Here is a 20,870-nt window from a genome sequence, read left to right on the forward strand (position 1 = left end):
AAACACATTTTAGTTTTGAGGTTATGTTTACACATTTCTGTCATACGTCAGTCATACTTTGACAGTGCGAATTGAGGTTATGATTTTTATTCCAACAATTGTCTTGTAATAATAAATTCAGTGCCACACAGTATTTAATTACACAAGATGCAGTCTCACCCGAAATTAATGGAATTGCGTCCTGATCGATCATTACTGAACTCTGATTTTGACGGTTATAAGTTGTCTTTGGCCGAGATCCCCACAATTAGCGAGCAGTTAAAAGTACCAGTGGACAGATTAGTGCCTGATGTAAATCAGTATTCGTTGCTCCATGCAAAACTCTTTGCTCTTCACAATCATTTGATTAGCGAAAATGATAATGAATCAGTTTATTTTGTTGATAAAGAGTTGAACGTTCAAAAATTTAGCATTGAATCATTGACACACACATTCTGTAAAACAACCGTGTGGACGCTACCTTTACAGAGAGAAAGGAGCTTTGGGGATTACAATATTTCCCTGAAATTTGCCTCAAGTCAGATTGCCGTTGTAGCAGATGGAATGGGCTATCTTTACGTATTAGACAGGGGCTGCAGAGACATTGACGATAAATGGAAGATACTCTTTTCTGGGGACGTGACAGGTCCTGATCAGAAGTTTGTTGTAACTGATGTGGTTTTTAAAGAGGCCCCAAAACCACATTTGCATTTATTACTAACCAGTATAAGACAGAGGGAAGCGAATGAGAGAAATTCAACAATTTTGCACTGGATAACTTTGGAAAAAAGCGATTCGTGGAACCAAGTGGCTTTGAGGGAACTAACAGTTAAAGGCTTCGTCCAGTACGCAAATTTCGAACGCACTTGTGACGCAGTTTACGTAATCAGCGATGATGGTTGCAAATTCACCCTGGATTCGGAAAATGAAATCAAAAAAGCCGAAGAAATTCAAGTTGAAAAGAAATACAAGTGGAGCCAAACCAGTGAAGATTTGACCATTAAATTTCCACTTCCTGAAAATTTTAAGAAAAATTTAGTCCACGTAACCACCGAACCAACCCACATCTCGGTCAAATACGAAAATGAGACTCTCCTAACCGGCAAATTGTATCACCAAATAGACCCTGATGTGACCTGTTGGACCATTGAGTCAAGCACTCTCGTCCTAACTTTACAAAAGTGTGAATCCGGCCTTATGTGGCCAGAAATCGTCGAAGGTGGCTACGTTTTTGGCGAATATTTGCCAGATCCGGCTTTAGTTAGCGAAATTGCGGCGAGATTGGCCCCACTTACGAGCGATACCGAGATGGGGCCGCCCACAGGGACCACTTTCAACAGCCAACAAGTGGAAGAGTGTGACTTTGAGTGCGATAAATTGACTGTGTTTGAACGAATTTCGCGCGATTCGCATGAGGTCACCCATAAAATCAACTTGGGGTCACATCAAGTCCTGCTAAGTGTTGGGTTGGAAGAGAACCAGCCGTTGGCTGTAGGGATCCGAAGTGATGTTGATACGTGTATCTGGCAGCCGACTAATGAAAATGAGTTTCGATTGGTTCATAAGGGTACTTTGCTAGCGCTGGGTTATATTCAGGTGAGTTAAGATATATGGAGGACTAAAACTAAGTGGCGAAACGAATTTGAAAATCACCCAATTTAACCGACTCGGCTCCAAATTGATTAAGTTAATTTAAATTTATGACTTGCTCAAAAATACTTGTTTAAAAAAATTGCAGGAATGTTGGCTTTTAGTTTTTAATCAGCTGTACAAAACTCACGGCTATTATTTTCAAAAGTAATTTTTTTTATCGAGCATTTCACAAAATTTACATATTTAATGTAAAATTGTAAAGCGTGGTAAATACAAACAAACTCTACAATTTAACAAATACAGATTTACTAATCGATATTCCTAATTACAAAAAATGTTTTTTTAAGGTAGCTAAACGTCGTCAGATTTAAATTGGCAAAACCAGCATATTTTCATTAAATACGTTAACTTAATAATTTAGTAGTGCATTGATGACCTTTTGTTTTTCTCAATCACTTTAAGCTTAAAAGTATCTTCAAAATCAAACTAGAGCAAGAAATCAAGAAATGTTTTTATTAATTTTAGTAAAATATATGAGGCATTTGAGAACACTTTTGAAAAGTAAATTCTTTTAATAAATAGATGTATTTTATTTAATTTTTAGTGTTTCGACTGATACGTGTATAAGTTTTTTAAGGCAAATTTTTACTAAACAACAGGGAAGTTTTATAAGGTGTTAAATAAATTGGTACTTGACCAAATCGCACATAAGAATTAAATACATTTTAATAACATATAGTATAAAAAAAATCACACATAATACGTATACGTGTATAAGTAACTTAACTAAGTTACTAATTAGTAATTTAAAATGTTGTGAAGTAAATATGGTCTCTTAAATTGTCTATAAAGCTCTGCTTTAATTCTAAAGAGAAAATTATAATACAATTTAATTTTTTGAGATATCATAAACTTCTAACGAAAAGCACAATTGATCGAACAGTGATTTTAGAATATGGATTGTAATTTAGTTTTTTATTTTAACCTTTTCATGAACGTTATTCACTTTCGGTCTTTCTTTTATACAGAGTCAGTTTAAAGTAACACATAAAATTCGTAATTCTTTTAATTTTAAAAAATAAGACAATGCAAAAACAGGTAAGTTAGCATTTTAATTGAGCTTAAATTTGACCTGACTGCATCAGTCATGGCGGACAATATGGCGGCACCATGACGTCATCACAGAATTTTTAAATGGAACGGTATAATTTTTCTTATAAAATCAGAAGCTCTACTAATAAGTCTTTACAATATGGATGAACCAAACACGTAATTTTTTTTGACATCATCATTATAAAGTGACGTATAAAATTCATATTTCTTTTATTGTTCAAAAATGAAAAAAATGCAGAAACGGGTAACTTAGCATTTTAATTGAGCATAACTGGATCAATCATGGCGGCCAATATGGCGCCGCCATGACGTCATCAATTTTTTTTTAATGAAACGATATAATTTAAAAAAAAATAAAAAAATTATTAGTCTAAAATAAGGTATAAAATTCATATGAATTAGATGCTATGACTTAATCCAGGTAGGTCAGAATTTAACTTAAACTTAACTTAAAATACTAAGGACCGGTTTATGGAAACATCATTAATTTAATTCGCAATTAAATGGATGATTAACGGATCACGTGACCAAATTGAAGCAGTTTGGTTGGTCCATTCGCGTTGTTAACTTTTAACAACGTAATTAGCTTTAATTGAGCTTTTATTTTAGCTTTTAGCTTTTATTTTAGAATTCCAAAATTTTTTTCCGCGTTTGGTTTACTCATATTCAAAATAAGTAGCACAGTTGTAAACGCCTATTAGTAGAGCTTCTAATTATAAAAACGGTACCGTTTCATTTAAAAAAAAAATATAATGACGTCATGGTGGCGGTACAATGGCCGCCAAAACTGATCTAGTTCAGTGAAATTTGAGCTCAGTTAAAATGCAAAGTTACCTGTTTTTGCATTTTTTTAAATAAAAAAATTCCGAAATTTACTCTGTAGGTGCTTACACTGTTTTTTTAATTCAGTCATTGCACTGCATTGTTTTTCTAATTTGTTTTGGTTTTTAGAATACATCGTTTTAAGTTCATTTTCTTTTGATTCGTCATAAACTCATAAATTTGTGTAAGCGATTTGTCAGACACGTAATTGTGTACATCTTCATTCTCGGATTCAGATATATTAGGATATTTTTGTTTTTTTACACATTTTTTTTATTCTCTCGTAATTAACTTGTAACCCCATTCTAAAATAAGTATCCAGTTTCATAAAAAATATGCAAAGGGATAAGGAAAGCATTTGAAATTCCAAATACGATTAAAAGTTTTTAAAGATACATGAAAATATATATCACTAATGTGCTTAATGTCTATAGTTTTGTGGAAGGACTTGAGCAAAGATTGCAGAATCCTTGATGCCGGATACTAATAAATGTATTTTTTCTTCATTTTTAGGGTACCTAGTTTTTGCCAAGAACACTATAATAATTATTAGCCTTAAAAATTGCAACTGCTCCAAGTTTTACTTTTTCCTTCCATGCTTAATTTAAATAAATAACATCTTTGAGCATTTAATTTCATTATTCAATAATGTATTAATTAACTAAATCGGACACTTGTTATGGAACGGAGGGAGTATTATTAATATTTTATCTGTTGCCTTAATTTTTTCATCTAATTCTTGATTTTCTATATTTTTATGTTTGAGCATCCGTTCTGACTCTCTAGCTCTTATTTGGAAGTTAATAAAAATATGGAATTAATTTTCTTAAAAAAGGTTCCGCACAAATGCCTCTACCTTTAATGGAAGAACAAAACCGTCGAAGATAGAGTGTTCGGTGTTGCGCAATTTTCAAAGGAAATTTGATTCTTTACAATTACAGCATTTTTACAGTACTTATTCTCGACGTTTTCTCGTTAGTTTTTGCATCTGAGATGCTCTTCAGGGCAATAATTTTTAATTTGTTGGTGTTTTCTAATAATATAATTTCATAATAATATATTTCATAATTCATAATTTTTTAGCTATAGAAAATTAGGTGATTTTGATTTCGGTTCGCCTTGTAGTTTTAGTACTCCGACTTTGAATAATGTTTCTGATTTGGTTTTCTAGGCGTCAAAACAACAAATGAAGTTTTTTGTGGCCTCTCCTGACCTGAGTTACGCCGCTATTTGCGAATCGACCAAACACATTTTTATTTATTGCCAAAATAAAAGCATCGGTTTGAATCAGTTAAGGAATAGAACGACTGGGAAAAGAGTAAACGCATTAGCACAGCAACAAGTCTTCAGTCTACCTTCAAACGAGGAAATTTTAGGGATTTATGCTTCAAATACTTGTTTATACGTGTTGGGAGAAAATTTCATAACGGCACTTAAATTGTAATTTTTTATTAATTTTTGTAACATTTCAATAAATAAGTTTCACTCTTTTGTAACAACTTGCTGGCATGCTGACGCAATATCAGGATATTTATACTGAAACCCTAACGACATTGTCCTCTTTGGCAAGACTTTTTGTCCCTCAGTCAGCATATTAGCCCTTTCTTCACTAAGCAGAACATTCAAGACGAACTTAGGGACGGGAAAAAAAGCCGGACGTCTCAGAGCTTTAGCAAAAGCCTGAAAAACTCAATAAATTACTTACCCAAAATTGCAAAGCCATACGTCTGAAAATTCCTTGTTTGTGACATTTTGTGGAGCCACTCCATTCAGGGTCCCTTCAACTTTATCATTTTTGAGTGCAAATAAAATCAGTCCGGTAAGATCTTCAATGTGTATCCACGGTAAGTACTGATCACCTGGCATGACAGGGCCCCCCAGTCCACAAAAGAACGGCAAATAGAGCTGTTTGATCATCCCTCCGTTTCTCCCCAAAACAACGCCGCTACGGATCGTCACTTGCCTAGTAGGCCCTTTTGGAAGCTTGGCGGCCTTTTCCCATTCATGACAAAGCCGTGAGAAAAAATCAAACTCGGGTTCTACACTCGCTTCATCATATTCTCTGACTTTATCTGCTTTGTAAATTCCAACTCCTGATATGCTCACAAAAACTGAGGGTTTGTTTTGCGCGTTTGAAATTGCTTTAGCTAGGGATGAGGTGGTGTTGACTCTCGAGTTGAAGACGTTTTGTTTAAAGCCGGCGTTCCAGCGCTGTTTCATGTCTAGGACATTTTGTCCAGCTAAATTAATCACAGCTGTTGTTCCTTCGGGAAGTCCGACGTGGTTCAAGTCGTTCCAGGTCATGCGTTGGGGACCCGGCATCCGGGAAATGACGGTAACGCCATACCCTTGTGACTTCAAAGCATTACATAAGTGACTTCCTATGAAGCCCGTACCGCCCCCTTAAACACTGTATTAACTATGTACGTGGTACAGGGGGTGAAACTAACCCACGAGAGCGGTGCCTAAAGCTTTGGACATGTTCGTTGATGAAAAAAATGTGATGGTTGTTTTTAGCCAAACATCTCATAACCTATAACATAAATTATATAAACGTCTCTGTATTATTAAAATATGACTAAATTAATAAGCTAAATATTGAAAATAACACAAACAGTGCGAATAAACGGTAGAAAGCTCATAGAATTAGAAGTTTTTTGTATATTTACATTTTCAAATGACGTTAAGTTGGTGCACCTGTCTCCAAAACATAACCTAAAAGTTTGTTATTGTGTGTGCTAACCACATTTTTCCTCCGAATTTTGTAAACTATCGGTGGTTTTTACGTGTAATTGTGAAAAATATGGAAAACTAACATTTCCAAAATGTCAGACGTGGTCGAATTGCTCTTTTTCGACACTTTTGCCCACGACAACACCGAGGTAAGTTTTCGGCCTTTTGTTTCCTCGCTTACGAGTTTCGTAAATTAGGAGCTAAACTTGGATCTGGTGCAGTTCCCCAAACCCGTGTATGTAACCGAAGTTCGTATTATTCCTCTGGGGGCTCGGGTCCAAGCGGATTTCCCCGGTGGCGTCCGCCTGGGGGCTACAAACCCCAGTCAGTTTCAAATCGAGTTTTTTGTAAATGATTTGGGGAAGCCTGGTGCGAGTACTTTTGAGAGTTTAGGGGGGTTCGAGTATAATCAAAACGGTTGTATCAATTTGAACTGCGTTCCGGAAGATACTGTTAGAAAAATACCCACAGATGGGTTGGTTTTGAGGGGGTGGTACACGACCATCACCCTAGCGGTTTATGGTACTTTGACTAATAACATTACTGAACAAATTATTCAACCTGTTGTGAATCCGGCTTTACCAACGCAGCCCAATACTATAGCAGACGCCCAGCAGATAATTTCAGGAAATAATATTGAAAATGAGTGGAGTCAGGAAAATATCACAAGTGTTCCAATTGAATATAATCAGAATGCCGCCCCGTATCAGCAGGGCTATAATCAGCCTGAGAATTACCCTCAGGAATACAACGAGTATTATAGTGATGTTCCTAAGGACCCTAGGAGTTACCATCACCCTCCTGAGGGAGATTGGGACACGAAGGTGAGACCCAGAAGTGGCGAAAATGACAGGGATAGAGAGCGGGATAGAGACAGGGAACGGACCAGGGAGGGATATCAGGTAGGTCCCAAAACGCAATTGCGGTTCGTGAATTGAAAACCAGGTGAAGACTGAAGAGGTAGTTTTTAGAGCAAGTTTTGTTGTTGTCATCTTAAAAATTTCCAAAATTTTATTTTTAAATGTTATTTTGAGCCAATTTGCTAAAAGCTCGTTTTATAAGTGACTATTTTTTTATTTAAAAAAAAAAAAAGGGAAAAACCTACTTTTCTCATGAAGTTCTGATCAAAGTTAGAAGGTATGACTTCTAGCCAAAAGTTTAGTTATTTCAGGTAGTATTTTGCATGCATTCCATAGAACAGGTAAAAATCACAAATAATGGTTGAAAGTAAAATAATTATTGTAGCGTTAATTTAAGTTAAGTTGACTGTAATTTAGCTCAAAATCGTCCTTCTTTTGTCCTGTTCAGAATGATTTTATTGAAACACGTCGAAAAAATTATCAAATTAAGTCGAGAATTATGTGCTTTTGAGTTGTAAACTCACGTATTATGCGAAACTTCTCTCTAATTCGCCGCAAAATTTTAAAATTATAAGATTGAGAAATTAATTTGTGCAATCCCTCGAAAACTCGAATAATGACGTAACTAGTTTAATAATTGAAGGGGCTATGTATTTGTGATTTTTTGACTTACACAATTATTTACGTGCTTTCAAAGTTTCATTTCGAAAAAATTCTTTATTAGATTTGCAGTTATGTTAGCTAGGTTTTACTAAATTATATATATATCATTATTTATTATTAAACATGTATGTATTTGTTAAACAAGAAAATAGTTAGTTTCAGTTAAAATTAAGTTAAATGTGTACGTTACACTATTTTATAGGTACATAAATTTTGAGCATGATCTTTTTTGAAATGGAAAAAACATACATAAGACTAATTTATTTTTATAGTGTGCAGTTAGATCCGTAAGTGAACAATACCAAATTAATTGTATATACTCCCTTCAACCAATTTGCAACAACTAACTTTTACAAGAAATTTTACAGAAAAATACGAATGTGTGAAGCATATTTTAATTAAACGATATTAAAATAGTCTATATTTGTAAAATTTTCAAAATTCAAAAATTTTCAAAAAAAGTTACATTGCCCCTTCATCTACTAAGCCTGTATTTTTGTCTTTTTCAAATGCTCAAACATATTTTTTTGTTCAAATAATTCCAAAAATTAAGTTCTATTTAATTTGTTACCACAACAAGATAAAATCCTCCCCAAATTTTGGGGCCTAAAACCGCAATGATTATCATGCCCATTGTTGATGATTGCAGTAAGGGATTCTAAAGACAATAATATCTCAATATGTAATGCACGAACTGTGACGCTCTGTGTAGGGCCACTTGCTGTAAACATTAACAGTGACCATGACAGCTTCTGCAGTTTTGAGGAGGTTTTTGTGTTTTTATGAGATAAACATAGCAAATTAGATAAAACTTCACTTGGAGATGGAGCTTGTTAGTACGTTTTTCAGCCCAAAATGGTATTAAAAATCACGAAGGAAGGGTTGACAACGACATTATTTTCGTCTTTTTCATTAGATCATATTTTTGAGTAATAAGCTCATTTTACGATATTTCGCCAAAAATGACGAAAGTCAGTGTTTTGACCTACTAAGGATGATTTTTAGCTTACTGCTAACTTTTTTTTGTGAAACAGCGTTAAAACAGACAGAAAAATTAGTTAATTATGTCGCGAATTACGTTATTTTGAGCTAAAAACTTATTTACTTTACTGAATAATCCCTCTAATGTGGCGAAAAATTTCTACTGAGTGTCGAAAATGGCGTTCTTTTGGTCTGCTACATTAAATTTAACTCGTTTATAAGTGAGAGTCTGTTTTCTTTTTACGAAATAACCCTCAAAATGCCGACCATAACGTTACTAATTTACTTATTATTAAGTATTTTATTTTAGTATTTTCGTCGTTTTCAAAATTTAAATGCCCAAAGTTCAAAAATTTTTCCTAAATACTGGGAGTTCAAAAACTGGCACACCAACTCACTGTTACGTTGTTGAGAAGCATGGGTAGATTTCGGGAAAAATCTTGAAAAAAATCCTAAAGTCATGTTTTAGAAAATCTTCAGCTAAAAACTTTTGTTAATCTCTTCACTGTTCATTATTTTTTAAAGTTGCTATGTTTCATAATAATTAATCGATCCCTAGCACAATGATGGATAATTATATTAAAATTTACTATCATACTTTAGTAGTTTTTTTAATTAAAAAAATTAAATTTGTCAAAAAATCACAATTTGTAGATGTGCCAACACTGGGAATTATTTCCTGGGAAACCGTTACAAAAATAATTTATTTTTATTGTTGATCAAATTATATTCGGAAGTAAAATTACCGTTGGGGGCGCCACTGAGCTAGGTCGAAAACAGTAACCATAAATGGCGGGAAAATGTTTATTTAGATGTTTTGAGCGTTGTACGAATTTTGAGGCTTCACAATTATTACAATGCTTATGCGGAATGACTATTGTATCTTTGGTGTAAGAAACGAATGTTGACAAATTAGAGATGACGAGGAAAACACGAATAACGAATGACTGTTTGGTTCACTTTCTTTATTGGAAAATTATTACAAAGACAGTGAAAAGCCTACCTTTTGGCATAATTTACGTTTAAATGTATCAGCAGTTGTTAATCTTAAATGTAGTTTTGTAGATTTACAGAAGTATTTCATGATTTTTTCAGTGGAAAAATTCTACCTAAAATTCAGACACTTCACTAATTTATTGGTTTCTTGAGCCCAACATGTGCTCGCTGTAATCTATCACTTATAGTCTTTAATTACACAACTGTTTAATAAGACTTTGTAATCAAAATTTAAATCTTTTTCACTTTTTATCCACTTTCAAATTCCAACAGTAAACACTTTATACCACGAAAAACCGCAGAACCAAAGTCAGAGCTAGTATTTACCATCATACACTTTTAAAGTGATTTTCTCTAATGTAAGCAATTAACACTATACACGCAAAATTGTTGAACAATTCATTAAATATCAATTAAATGTGTAATTACTGAAACTTTGTTACTGTTTTCGATATAATTCAAAAGTTATCACCAGAGGACGTCAAGTTAATTTTATTTCCGAATTAAGATCACGACTGTTAGACAACGTTGCCACATATCATTTATTTAAAATTCGTTATTTATCAATAATTTTAATTTAAAAAATTTTTTTACTATCTTTAGCTGCATTGAAGCCACAGACCGTTGAGTTGCACCAACTCAACGCACCGTCGGTTTTTGAGCAGCCGGTAGACTGTTCATATACCAAGAGGGACAAAATTAGTATTACATTTGCTGGTGATGGCTTTTGCCTTTTTAGAGAACGTTATAGCACGCTAGAACTCACTATTTTTATAATTTAAACTTTTGAAGGTCTAAAATGACATGGTTGTCTTTTTGTTTGATTTTTTATTTTTCAAACAAGAAAATCATTTTTTGTCAAAAAATGATCAAATTGGATATAAATTCAAGGACTTCTGATCTGTGTAGAGTAATTTAGCAGATTTTTTTTTAACCATGAACGTCACATATTTTCTTAAAAACCATCTAATTAGATCGAAAATTATCTAATTTTTAGGTAAAAACAAATTTGTTTGGCGAAATTTTCCTCCAACAAGGCGATTCCATTGTCGGTATTATAAAATAAGCTCGAGTCGACATTGGGAGAGAATTAAAAATAAGATTGAAACTGAAAGATTTTTTTTGACAGTAAATTTCACCATGTTATGTGTTTAATTTTGTATTTTTATTTTACTGTTAACAAATTTCTTATCAATATTATGTTCAGTTACCGCCCCTGATAACTAGAACACTTTTCGCCAAATCCAAAATTTTATTTTTATTTTTAACTGTTCTCGAACCCACAAAATTTGTACCAATTTTTGCTCGTACGAATTTAAAATCTTTGTTAAAACCTCAAATAAGGGGTCTTAGTTTTCAAGATCCGCAATTATATGCTTTAGATAAGTATAAATTTTAGATTTGGTGGTACTTCATCTACTTCACTTCGCGAGCCGCCATTGCCCAAATTTCTAATTGACATTCACTGTTTATTTGTTTGTTTCTTTAATTAGAAGACTGGAAGTACAGAACGCGACCACAGCCGCAACGAGCCCGAAAGGCGAGACAGAGAGCGAGACCGCGACAAAACCTATCCTCGCTCTCGTAGCCGCGACAGAGACAGGCAATCACGTGACTACAGTCGTGACGTAAGTCGGGAACGGGATTGGGATCGCAATGACCGGGAATGGGATCGTGACCGAACACGAGACCGGGATCGCGACCGCGAGCGCGACCGATCATACAAACACGACGAAAACTACCGAAGGTCGTACAATAGAGACGAGCGAGAGGAGCGGAAACGGCCGAGGACGCCGCCCATCCAATCACCGAAACGGCCACACACTCCGCACGGAGAGCGAAAAGAGCCGACCCCTCCCGAAGTGGATAGTTTCAGCGAAGAGGAGGAAAGGCGGGAGAAGGAACCGAAGGATGAAGCCACGGTTAAGAGTCCAGCCAAGGAGGTTGTGACGCCTCCCACTGAAGACACCGCTCAAATGGACGTCGAGGAATTCGAGCCGATTTTGAGCGATGAAGAAATCGTCGACGAAGAAATGGACTATGATTTCGGGGCGTACACGAATAATGACGATTTGATCAAGCTGTTTATACCGGGGGTCACGAATTTGCGCAAATTTGAGACAACTCCATCGTTTTGTTTCACGAATGGGGGCTTAAATGTTGACGAGAATTTGAAGACAACGATTGGCATTGTTGATGATTACTTCAAGTCGAGTATCACTAAATACGTTCTGGAGGATTTCACGAAACTTAACACAGAAATCAAGGAAGAGTTTATACACTTATGCGAAAAACTAATAAATACGTTTGGTTCAATTGACCATTTTCGCGACATTATCAAAATTAATGTTGCAATAAAGTCGCGTGATTTTCGCGAAGATAAAGAACTGGTCGAGCAAGTTAATTCGATCACTTGCACTCTTCTTGATTGGTTGAAAATCGCGCTTAGTTACGAAATGGCGAATATTCAAGACCAGCCGGTGTATAAAATCCGCCACATTAAGTGTGGGGTCAGACTGGCAGAATGGTGTTGCAGCAGCGGAGAATTTGTCAAAATTCTCTGGGAGTCAGGTTTCAACATCCACGAAGTTCTCTTAAGTCTTTACGACCAGGAATACATGGCTTTGTCCATCAAACTAATGATAATCAAGGCATTGGACACCTATCTCTTGCACAAATTTTCAATCGAAAAGTTCCTCTTGGGTGATTCTTCGAATACTTCCAATGGTTGTCGGGAGAACGGCTTTCACGACTCTTTGACCGTTTCGAAGAACAATGGTTACAAAACACTGGTGGAAAAACTACGAAAAAATCCTTCAGTCCGGCTAAAGTTTGCCCTAAATTCGACTCTCAAGAAGATTAATTTGTACGAAGTGTTTCACAAGATGCACTCCATTCTCATGGAAATGCGCAGTTGTCCATCCGAGATCAGCCCAGATGATGTGACTCTGATTACAAAGTGTTTGGAACAAATTCTGAATGCCACTCAAAATGGCCAGTTTGTGTTTTCACAACCGAAACGGTTTCTCCCGGTCGCGGCCCAGTTTGAAATGATTCGGACCGAATCCAAGAACGTCCTAGTCGAATATTTCCGAATGTTTGACGCTCTTCAGTGTTTCTTCCTACTGTTGACTTGCCCCAACACCTTGAATTTACCAGCGATTAAAACCCCCATTTTTGAAATCCTCTCCGATCTGTTGAAAACTCCCGAAGGTTTGGAGTATGTGGTTGATAACTACCAAACCGTCCAACCCCTGCTCAGGTGCCTCCTCAGAATGGATGAGGAAATGCAATACCAGGATTACATCGAGATCAAGTCTCATAATTTGGGGCTGGAGGCGGCCTACAAAACTGAAGCCGTTTACTATGTTGAAAGTTTGAAAAGTCTCGAAGGGAAAGATTACGACTCGGTGGAAGTCGTCGATCAACTACACGGCCTATTTTGCTTGACTTTCACTCACATCGGCCGGATTTGCGTCGCAGAAGTGTTGGGAATGCAAGATAACATCAAAAGTTTGCTACAGTTCCTGGGGGAAGTACACGCCAAAGACAAGTCCGAAAATCAGCTAAACAAGATCAAGAAATCACCAGGACTCGCATACATCGTCGACTTGATTCACTTCACCGTGACAGCGGTCGCGAACATACAATTCCTCGAAACTTACTTCAAGCAGTTGTTTCAGTTGGTGGAACTGCACGAGATTTTCGATGATTCGGTGGGCCAGAAGTTGACCGAAATCAAGTCGTATCTGAGCCCGCTGGAGAACGTCACTTTGAGCTATGACAACATTTCCCACTTTGTTGAAATTATTAATAAACAAATTGATAACGTGACGGCGTTCCCGGGCCAGCTTATCACAAGCTTGAGGGTGGTACATTACTTGGGGATTTCGCCCTACTTGGGGACTTCCCCCATACTTACGGAGAATCCCTTAAGTAACTACGTCGAGCTTAAGTACAAGCACGTGATTCTGCAATTGTTTTCGCTCGACGGCACGTCGATTTTGACAAAATTGTTGCAAAAAATCTGCGATCATTATCAACAGCCAAGTTTGCATACCTCAGTGTATGTGTCCCTGCAGGGCTTCCTCATCGTCAATGTGATCACTCCTTGTGTCGACCTCCTCAAACAAATGCTCACCTACGTGATACAGTGCCGCAACACCAACTTCAAAGACTTGACTGCTGTTCCAATCCTCCTACAGACTTACAGTCTGCTGTATTCCTTTCCTACGACCTCAGGTGCTTATAACCAGGCACAGGAGACTTGTAAGGTCATTATTGACACTCTTCTGGTCTACACGCAGCCAATTTCGGACGAAATCCACGAGAAAGACTCGTTGAATAAAACGCTATGGACGCTAATGTGTGGCGAAGTCATTAAATATGTCACTTCAGCCCCTTATACATTCATTCCCGGCCTGTTGATATTATCCGAGTTGTTGCCGTTGCCGTTACCGATCCAAACACGAGACAATCTCTCGGTGGAAGAAGTCACGTGGGCCGTGAATTTGAGGAAACTGTGGTCGGCTCATCTACACCCCCACAGTGGAATCATCCAAGAACTCATCAATAAGCTGTGCACGACTTCGCATCAACAATTGTTGAATCTATTGAGGAGGGTGTGTGTTCAGTTGGCCGATTTGGCGGCAAATTCCGCCGTTATGATCGCGCGAGGGATCCTAGATTCGGTGTACAAAGCACTGGTGCCAAGTGAGGACAGTAAAGTAGGAATCTGTAATAGTTACGTGACCCGCTTGTTGAATTTCCTGGCCTGCTTGGTTACGCATAGCACCCTCAAATGCGCGGTACTTCACTTGATCCGAAGTTCGAATAAGAGTGACGAGAAATATCCCGGTTTGATTCAGATTTTTGGGCAAGTTTTGCGCATTAATAATGGCGGTACCACTCATATACAGGCGCAAGAGTGCATTTTGAGTATTATTCAAGTGTTTTGCGACATTGAGATTACGCTTCTTCAGAATCCAATTGAGAAAGACTTGCCGTCGGAAGTGTATCTTGCGAATGCTTTGCCGGTTAAGGAGCATTTGTTGTGTTTTATTTCAATGATTTTGGATTATTTGCAAGTGGATAATTCGTTTGTTACGTATTTGCAAGCCGTGAGGACGCTGCTGTTGTTGACGGAGCACGATTATGGTTTTTATCATATGAGGGAACAAATGAATAAGAAATACGATCTGTTTGGCGTTATTTTGAATAAGTTGGCGAAGAATTTTTCGAAAAATAATGCCGAGTGTTTGTCGACTATGAACACTTTGGTGGAATTGATTCGTGTGTGTTCGACGACCGAGGAAGTGGAGGCGGCGCTGTTGTATACACCGAGGAGAATGAAGATGAGTTTAGGGGAAATTAAGAATCTTGTAGGCTGGAAGAGCGAGGAGGTGGAGGAAAAGCATCCTTTGTTCACTTTGGAGGAGATTCTCAAGGTAATATATGTTTGACTTTAGTACGGAATACTATTGATTAGGATAGGATATGAAACGGTATACAAATAAAACGATAGTTCCGTTAAGGTCGTCAGAGAGCGCAATTGTTCCATTAAAGTACTAAGTTTTACAAGCAATGAATTGAAAAAAAGTAGTTGAGTAGTTGTATACCCAAAGGTGAGTACAAGGCAAACAAAAAACACAGAGCACTAAATTAGCTTCTGCAAAAATTGTATCGTATGAGGAAATTTTACGGGGTGGCCATGAGGCCACAACCGATCAGCCGACTCGTCGTAGCGCTCTCGCGATGTTCATATTTATCGATGAAATGGACCGCTACAGCGTGTGCATTGGCGTAGCTTACTTGGGGTTTATACAATTAATGTTACCGGTCGCTTACAAAAATCTAATTAAAACATAAATATTATTGTTTTATTATAATTACGGAGTGCCCAAGAAAAATTGTGGCAATAAAATAGTCGCTAATTTATTAAGACTGCGGTATATTTGTTGAGATTATTTTCTGAACCAATTTTAAAATAGTCGCTAATATCAGCTTCTGATTGGCTAGTTCAAACCCTAACAAGGCACCTAATTTGACATAATCGTTAAAAAATAACTTCATCATTTCCTTAATCTTACATGGACACCAATGAAGATGTTTAATACAGGGGAGCGTAAGTCACGAAAATGTTGCGTTTTAATTCAGTGGAAATTAAAATTAAAAACTAAATAAAAATATTTTAATCATTTTCTCTGAGAAATACGCTTGAATAACTGTAATTCTTATTAAATTCTCGAAAACTGATTCCGTTTTGCGGTTAAAATATCTTATCTTAAAATATCAACGTAGACTCAAATTTCTCAACTGTAATGGATAATTTTAAATTTTACGTTTCTAGAAATTTGATCGTAGTTGGAATATTTGAAAAATTGTTTTCAATAAAATTAAGTTGAGAAACTAAATTTGTGGTTAAAACTAAAGTTTTACATTGTTTAATGCTTTGTGCATCGTCGTTTAAAGCAATAAACAAATGATTTTAATTGATTAAAATTTTTAGAAATTTGCTTCTAACCAAGTACCCCAGCTTGTAACTACAATTGTTGATTCGTCAGAAACGTTACGATTTGTATATTTTTTTAAAAAGGACTTTAAAGAAGGATTATTTAGTTATCTACAAAATGTGCTCGAGGTGAAATCGCAGCGTATTTCCCTTTGAAACGTGGTGTGGTTGAAAACACTTCAAGGGCTAAAAATGGTAAATAATTAAAAAAATATTAATGTCACACCAAAGAATACTTCGAAATGAATTACAATTTCGTAATTTAGTTCTACTGGGTCACTTTTATGCTTTTTAAATAAGTACATGAGATAAAAATGTTCTTTTGACTTTTTAGATATTATTAAAATTAACAGAGAGTTGGGGCGGTTAAAAATAAAGGAATAATATTAATAGATAAGTGACATTAATTATTTTTTAATTATTTACGAATTACGATTTTTAGCTCTCGAAATGTTATCAAAGGCGATGAACACGCTTCAGAGGGAAATACGGTTCGGTTTCACCTCATGCACATTTTGCAGTAATTTTAAATTGCAATAACTTGGTGAGTCTTACAGATAATAAAATGATTCTTGCACCAAAAATTTATTTCAAGTATTAGCTTTATTTCGTCTCGATTATGTGAGAGTCTATCTTTTAAATTAAAAAACTTTCTCGCATCTCGAAAATTTCACTACACAATTACAAAATATGCAACGTTACAAGAAAATGTAATTTTTTTGGTTTCCCTTTATCAAAACTCAACCTTGTTAAACTACGTATAAATCTGCATTTATTGAAAATTTGTTTGCAAAAAAAACGGAGTTTCTAGCTTTATCCAGAAGGAAGATATGAGTATGTAAACGCAAAATGTGTCCAAATTTTTAGCTAAAACGTCTTTTCAGCCCCTTCGCGAGGGTTGAAACAAAAAATTCTTTGTCTAAACATTTTTTAATACTTTTTCCTAACTTATATCAACAATGCAAGCTGTTCCACAACATTTCGATTTAAAGGTTTATCTGACTGCAAGCGCGCGCCCATGCACTAACCTTCGCCCATAAAATTTCCTCACACTGATCGTAACCTATGTTTAATTTTTTTTTTTTTTAATTTTTACTAATTTACGCTTAGTTCCATATTTTTCAAAACTTTGCTAACACGGCTAAAGATACATGAAAAGTATTGCAGAGAATTAAATTTTCCACAAAAAAGACCCTGTCTTTAACCGTTTGGGTCCCAAAGCCGATCAAACAACGGATTTGTTTCATTTTACCGGTGACCAGGAATCGACAAATTAATTTAGATCTAAACTCTTGAAGGTAGAAATATGGAGTTGCGGGCTTCTTTGCAGGAAATTTAATTGTTTGCAACTTTGTTTCTTACAACTTTTTTGTATCTTCAATCGTATTTGTTGCGTTATCAAAAATACAAGGCGGAAAGCAAATTGTTATTCTGTCATTAGTACTTGTAGCTTTTTTAATATTTCAGTTGAATTTTTTTCCTTGAATGCTTTATATATTCGTGCCGGTGGCTTTATTTATAATAATTATTGAAATATCCGCAATCCAAAAGAAATAAAAAAAGTTGGAATTAAAAAAAGTAAAATGGCGCACCAACAAAACAGCCTACCACTAAAATATACAGAAATTGTAGTTATTGACTATTTCTGATTAACATAGTTACAATTTTTCCGTTTTTACGCTTGACACGACGTATTTTTTTAATAACACAAATGGGATCTTAATAAAGACATCTTAAAAGGGTTAAATCACAAAATAACAGACTGTTTTACAAGTATTATAATTTTATTAGTAAGTAAAAATGTTCAAACAATATTATTAAAAAAAATTAAATTAATGGGAAAATAAGATAAGATTAAAAACCGAACAAATTATAAGACACTCCTCGCACAATATTAGTGTTATTATTGTAATTTTTCAATAGTGTTTTCAAACGTGTGTTAATTACTGCATACTCGTACTACTTTGTCCCTTATTCCAGCGCTAAATCTTTCATGCTCGATCTTGCTCTTGAATAAATGCTAAAATCTTCTCAAAAAACTCGTTTTTATGGGATTACATAATGGAACTGATGAACTGTAAGTAAATTTTCATCCAATATATTTTTTATGCGTTTGAAATTTTAACTTAACTACTAAGAAACACGCAAGTTTTTGTATAATTTTTGAATTTTTAATTTATTTTTATTTTTTTCCAATATTTAACATTTATAACAAATTTGTAGTTGTTTTATAAATAATTGGATAAATTTTTATAGGACTAACGTCCAATAACTGCATTTGGAACTATTTATAGGCTGTTTTGTCACTAAGCTATTTGCTCGGGGATTATTTTATAGTAGGCTATTTTGTCCTGTAAAATTACATTTTAAGATTGTAAATTTTTATTAAATCTTAAACTTAGATTCTTTTTTAAATTTTTAGTTGTTTCTTTGATTTGTACACGAATAGCCATTGGAATTTTGTAAAAAATTAACATTCTTACCTAATTGCACATTTAATCAAAGTTCATATAAAAAAACAATTTTGAAAAATTTCACTCACCGACAAGCAGATGGATAAAAATTTATTGTGAATGCTTTAACTTTGCAGAATAGGATACATAATTGTTAAAAGTAAATAAACATCTTAATTTACAGTCAGACAAGTTTTTTAAACTCAGTAATACTAAAAAAATATGAGTATTAAATATTTCATAAAAGTTTATTGAATGTAGTTTAATCAAAAAAATTTGCACTTTGAAACTACAAATGGATCCCTTTTATTATGTACAGTCACAATCAAAAAGAATGACACGCCTATTAACCGGACCGGATAGTAAAAGCCTGACTAAAGGTCCTATTCTTGACCATATGGAAAGGTGAGATGTGTACATTTCATATGCATCTCATCTCACATCACACCATTCTAGGTCAAGACTAGCATCTTTTAGGTCAAAATTTCAACAAACTGGCTAGATTACAAACTCTACAGCTAGCTTACAAAATGTCGAAGTAGTTTATAAACTAGCAAAATGTATACATAAACTGTAACATATCAAAATGATTCGTTGCTGCAGTTTTAGGGGTGTCATTCCTTTTGTTCGTGACTGTACACAACAAAAATAAGAGGTTTAAATCAAAATCTTTAGATTAGTCAAAGATAAAGTTAGTACAAACACTTTATTAAAAACAATATAAAAAAGTATTATCTAACATTTACAACTTGACAGACGTAGCTTGAACCCTGAGATGAGCAGGCTTATACTGACTGTAAAAGAAAAAGTTAGACCGGGGTTAGGGGTGTTTACCCCCTGTACATCAACATTTCACATATTTATCAAAATGCTACAAATACGGTTAAAGATACAAAGTGTTAGAAGAATTAATTTTTTTATAAAAAAGTCCGCGACACCATATTATTTCTAGTATTTCTTCAAGGGTTTACGTATAAATTAATCTTTCGGTACGACACTATCGATAAAATGCAACGAAACCGTCGCTTGAGTGTCTTTAAACTATAAATTTCAAATAATTATTTTCTCGCGTTTATCGTGAAAATGACAGTAGTCAGTTTTTCTCACCTTTTTTTTTTCAAGTAATTAATGAAGTGGTAGAGTTTAAATTAATTTAACAATTTGGCGCCCTCATTTTTACTTTTGATATTGTATATTTTTTAAGGATAGAAAATGATACGATTTTGTATTTCGTTTCGTTTGTAGTAATAGTTCATGTGGTAATTAATATTTTGTGTTGAAGAAACTCAAAGATGAAGACATCACCTTCGAGAGCATGCTGGAAGGAGTAAGTGCTGTGGTTAAGTTCCTCCAATCGGATTCTCCTGACACTAAGGAGGCTTTAACGGAGCCGATCTTGCCCGAACCGGAAACTCTCCTCGTCCAGTTTTCCGGTCGGCTCATTTTCAACAATTCGGACGTTTGTGACGAAAGACTGACAATAAGATATTGGCTATCGATGGCGAATGACGAATCCGAAAACGAGAATGTATCATGTGACCTAGCCGAAATCGCCCGTCAGTATCTACCCCAAGACTTTAACATCGCTAAAGAAATCGAAAAACTGTGTCGAATCTGTCCCTCAGATAATAGCAACGAAAAGGAAAACCATGATAACGACCAGAAGACGAAAACGAAGAAACCTTTCAGTATTTTTTGAGATGATAGTTTAGGTTTTGGTTTAATGGTGTTTTTTAGTTACTCCGGTTAGGTCGCGTGGTTTCCCAAGAACTATTCAGCAGAGGTCGGATTTGTTCCGTTCAAGGCCGCCGAATACTTCAAGACCACCCTCGTTACATGTGGATGATTTTGTGGCTTTAGAGACATGTGGGGCACAGCCAACTGGGCCGACAGGGTATAATAAGTTCAGTAGGGAGCTTTTGGCATCGACTAGGATTGCGCGGGGCAGTAGAGGGAGAGCTTTCGTTACATCGGAGCGGTCAGTACATTGCAGACAAATGTAAGTTTTCTGTGTTCGAAACAATATGTAGATAGACTATTTTTTTAGGTCTTGGTGGGGTATGAGCCTCTCCCGGAGCCCCTATCAGTAATTAAGTGTACTGTTTTATGTATTTATTAATGTTCCAATACATTTGATTTCTGTGATTATTTGTTTTTTCATTTGAA

General features: G+C 35.3%; 3 protein-coding genes across 4 annotated transcripts; 2 read left to right on the forward strand and 1 right to left on the reverse strand.

The window, feature by feature from the left end:
- Positions 1-147: 147 nt before the first annotated feature.
- On the forward strand, positions 148-5,006 carry LOC655428 (uncharacterized protein). Its single transcript, XM_961973.4, has 2 exons — positions 148-1,575; positions 4,679-5,006. The coding sequence occupies exons 1-2, from the start codon at positions 148-150 to the stop codon at positions 4,949-4,951; spliced, it is 1,701 nt and encodes a 566-aa protein (XP_967066.2). The 3' UTR covers positions 4,952-5,006.
- Positions 4,941-6,287, reverse strand: LOC655345 (uncharacterized protein). Of its 2 annotated transcripts, XM_001807329.3 has the most exons (4): positions 6,177-6,287; positions 5,958-6,040; positions 5,233-5,909; positions 4,941-5,187 (listed from the first exon to the last, which is right to left on the reverse strand). In XM_001807329.3, exons 2-4 carry the CDS (start codon positions 5,986-5,988, stop codon positions 4,990-4,992), a joined length of 906 nt encoding a protein of 301 aa, XP_001807381.2. In that variant the 5' UTR covers positions 5,989-6,040; positions 6,177-6,287; the 3' UTR covers positions 4,941-4,989. The 2 variants fall into 2 exon arrangements, with proteins under 2 accessions (XP_001807381.2, XP_015833638.2); XM_015978152.2 differs by lacking the exon at positions 6,177-6,287 and having other exon boundaries at positions 5,958-6,106.
- vir (virilizer) lies at positions 6,249-20,852 on the forward strand. The gene is made up of 6 exons (XM_008192940.3): positions 6,249-6,389; positions 6,438-7,142; positions 11,234-15,187; positions 19,987-20,392; positions 20,442-20,703; positions 20,752-20,852. Exons 1-6 carry the CDS (start codon positions 6,333-6,335, stop codon positions 20,792-20,794), a joined length of 5,427 nt encoding a protein of 1,808 aa, XP_008191162.2. The 5' UTR covers positions 6,249-6,332; the 3' UTR covers positions 20,795-20,852.
- Positions 20,853-20,870: the final 18 nt, after the last annotated feature.

Source organism: Tribolium castaneum, chromosome 1 (genome assembly GCF_031307605.1).
Source record: "Tribolium castaneum strain GA2 chromosome 1, icTriCast1.1, whole genome shotgun sequence".
NCBI lineage: Eukaryota > Metazoa > Arthropoda > Insecta > Coleoptera > Tenebrionidae > Tribolium > Tribolium castaneum.

Bases quoted from the DNA above. Each gene is read 5' to 3' on its own strand.
- LOC655345 (XM_001807329.3), bottom strand. From the start codon at position 5,988: ATGTCCAAAGCTTTAGGCACCGCTCTCGTGG. The intron at 5,910-5,957 runs GTTAGTTTCACC...ACAGTGTTTAAG, and splicing joins TTTAGGCACCGCTCTCGTGG to GGGGCGGTACGGGCTTCATA. The intron at 5,188-5,232 runs GTATGGCTTTGC...TGAGTTTTTCAG, and splicing joins CAAACAAGGAATTTTCAGAC to GCTTTTGCTAAAGCTCTGAG.
- LOC655428 (XM_961973.4), top strand. From the start codon at position 148: ATGCAGTCTCACCCGAAATTAATGGAATTGCGTCCTGATCGATCATTA. The intron at 1,576-4,678 runs GTGAGTTAAGAT...TTGGTTTTCTAG, and splicing joins TAGCGCTGGGTTATATTCAG to GCGTCAAAACAACAAATGAA.
- vir (XM_008192940.3), top strand. From the start codon at position 6,333: ATGTCAGACGTGGTCGAATTGCTCTTTTTCGACACTTTTGCCCACGAC. The intron at 15,188-19,986 runs GTAATATATGTT...TTTGTGTTGAAG, and splicing joins CTTTGGAGGAGATTCTCAAG to AAACTCAAAGATGAAGACAT. The intron at 20,393-20,441 runs GTATTTTTTGAG...GGTGTTTTTTAG, and splicing joins GAAAACGAAGAAACCTTTCA to TTACTCCGGTTAGGTCGCGT.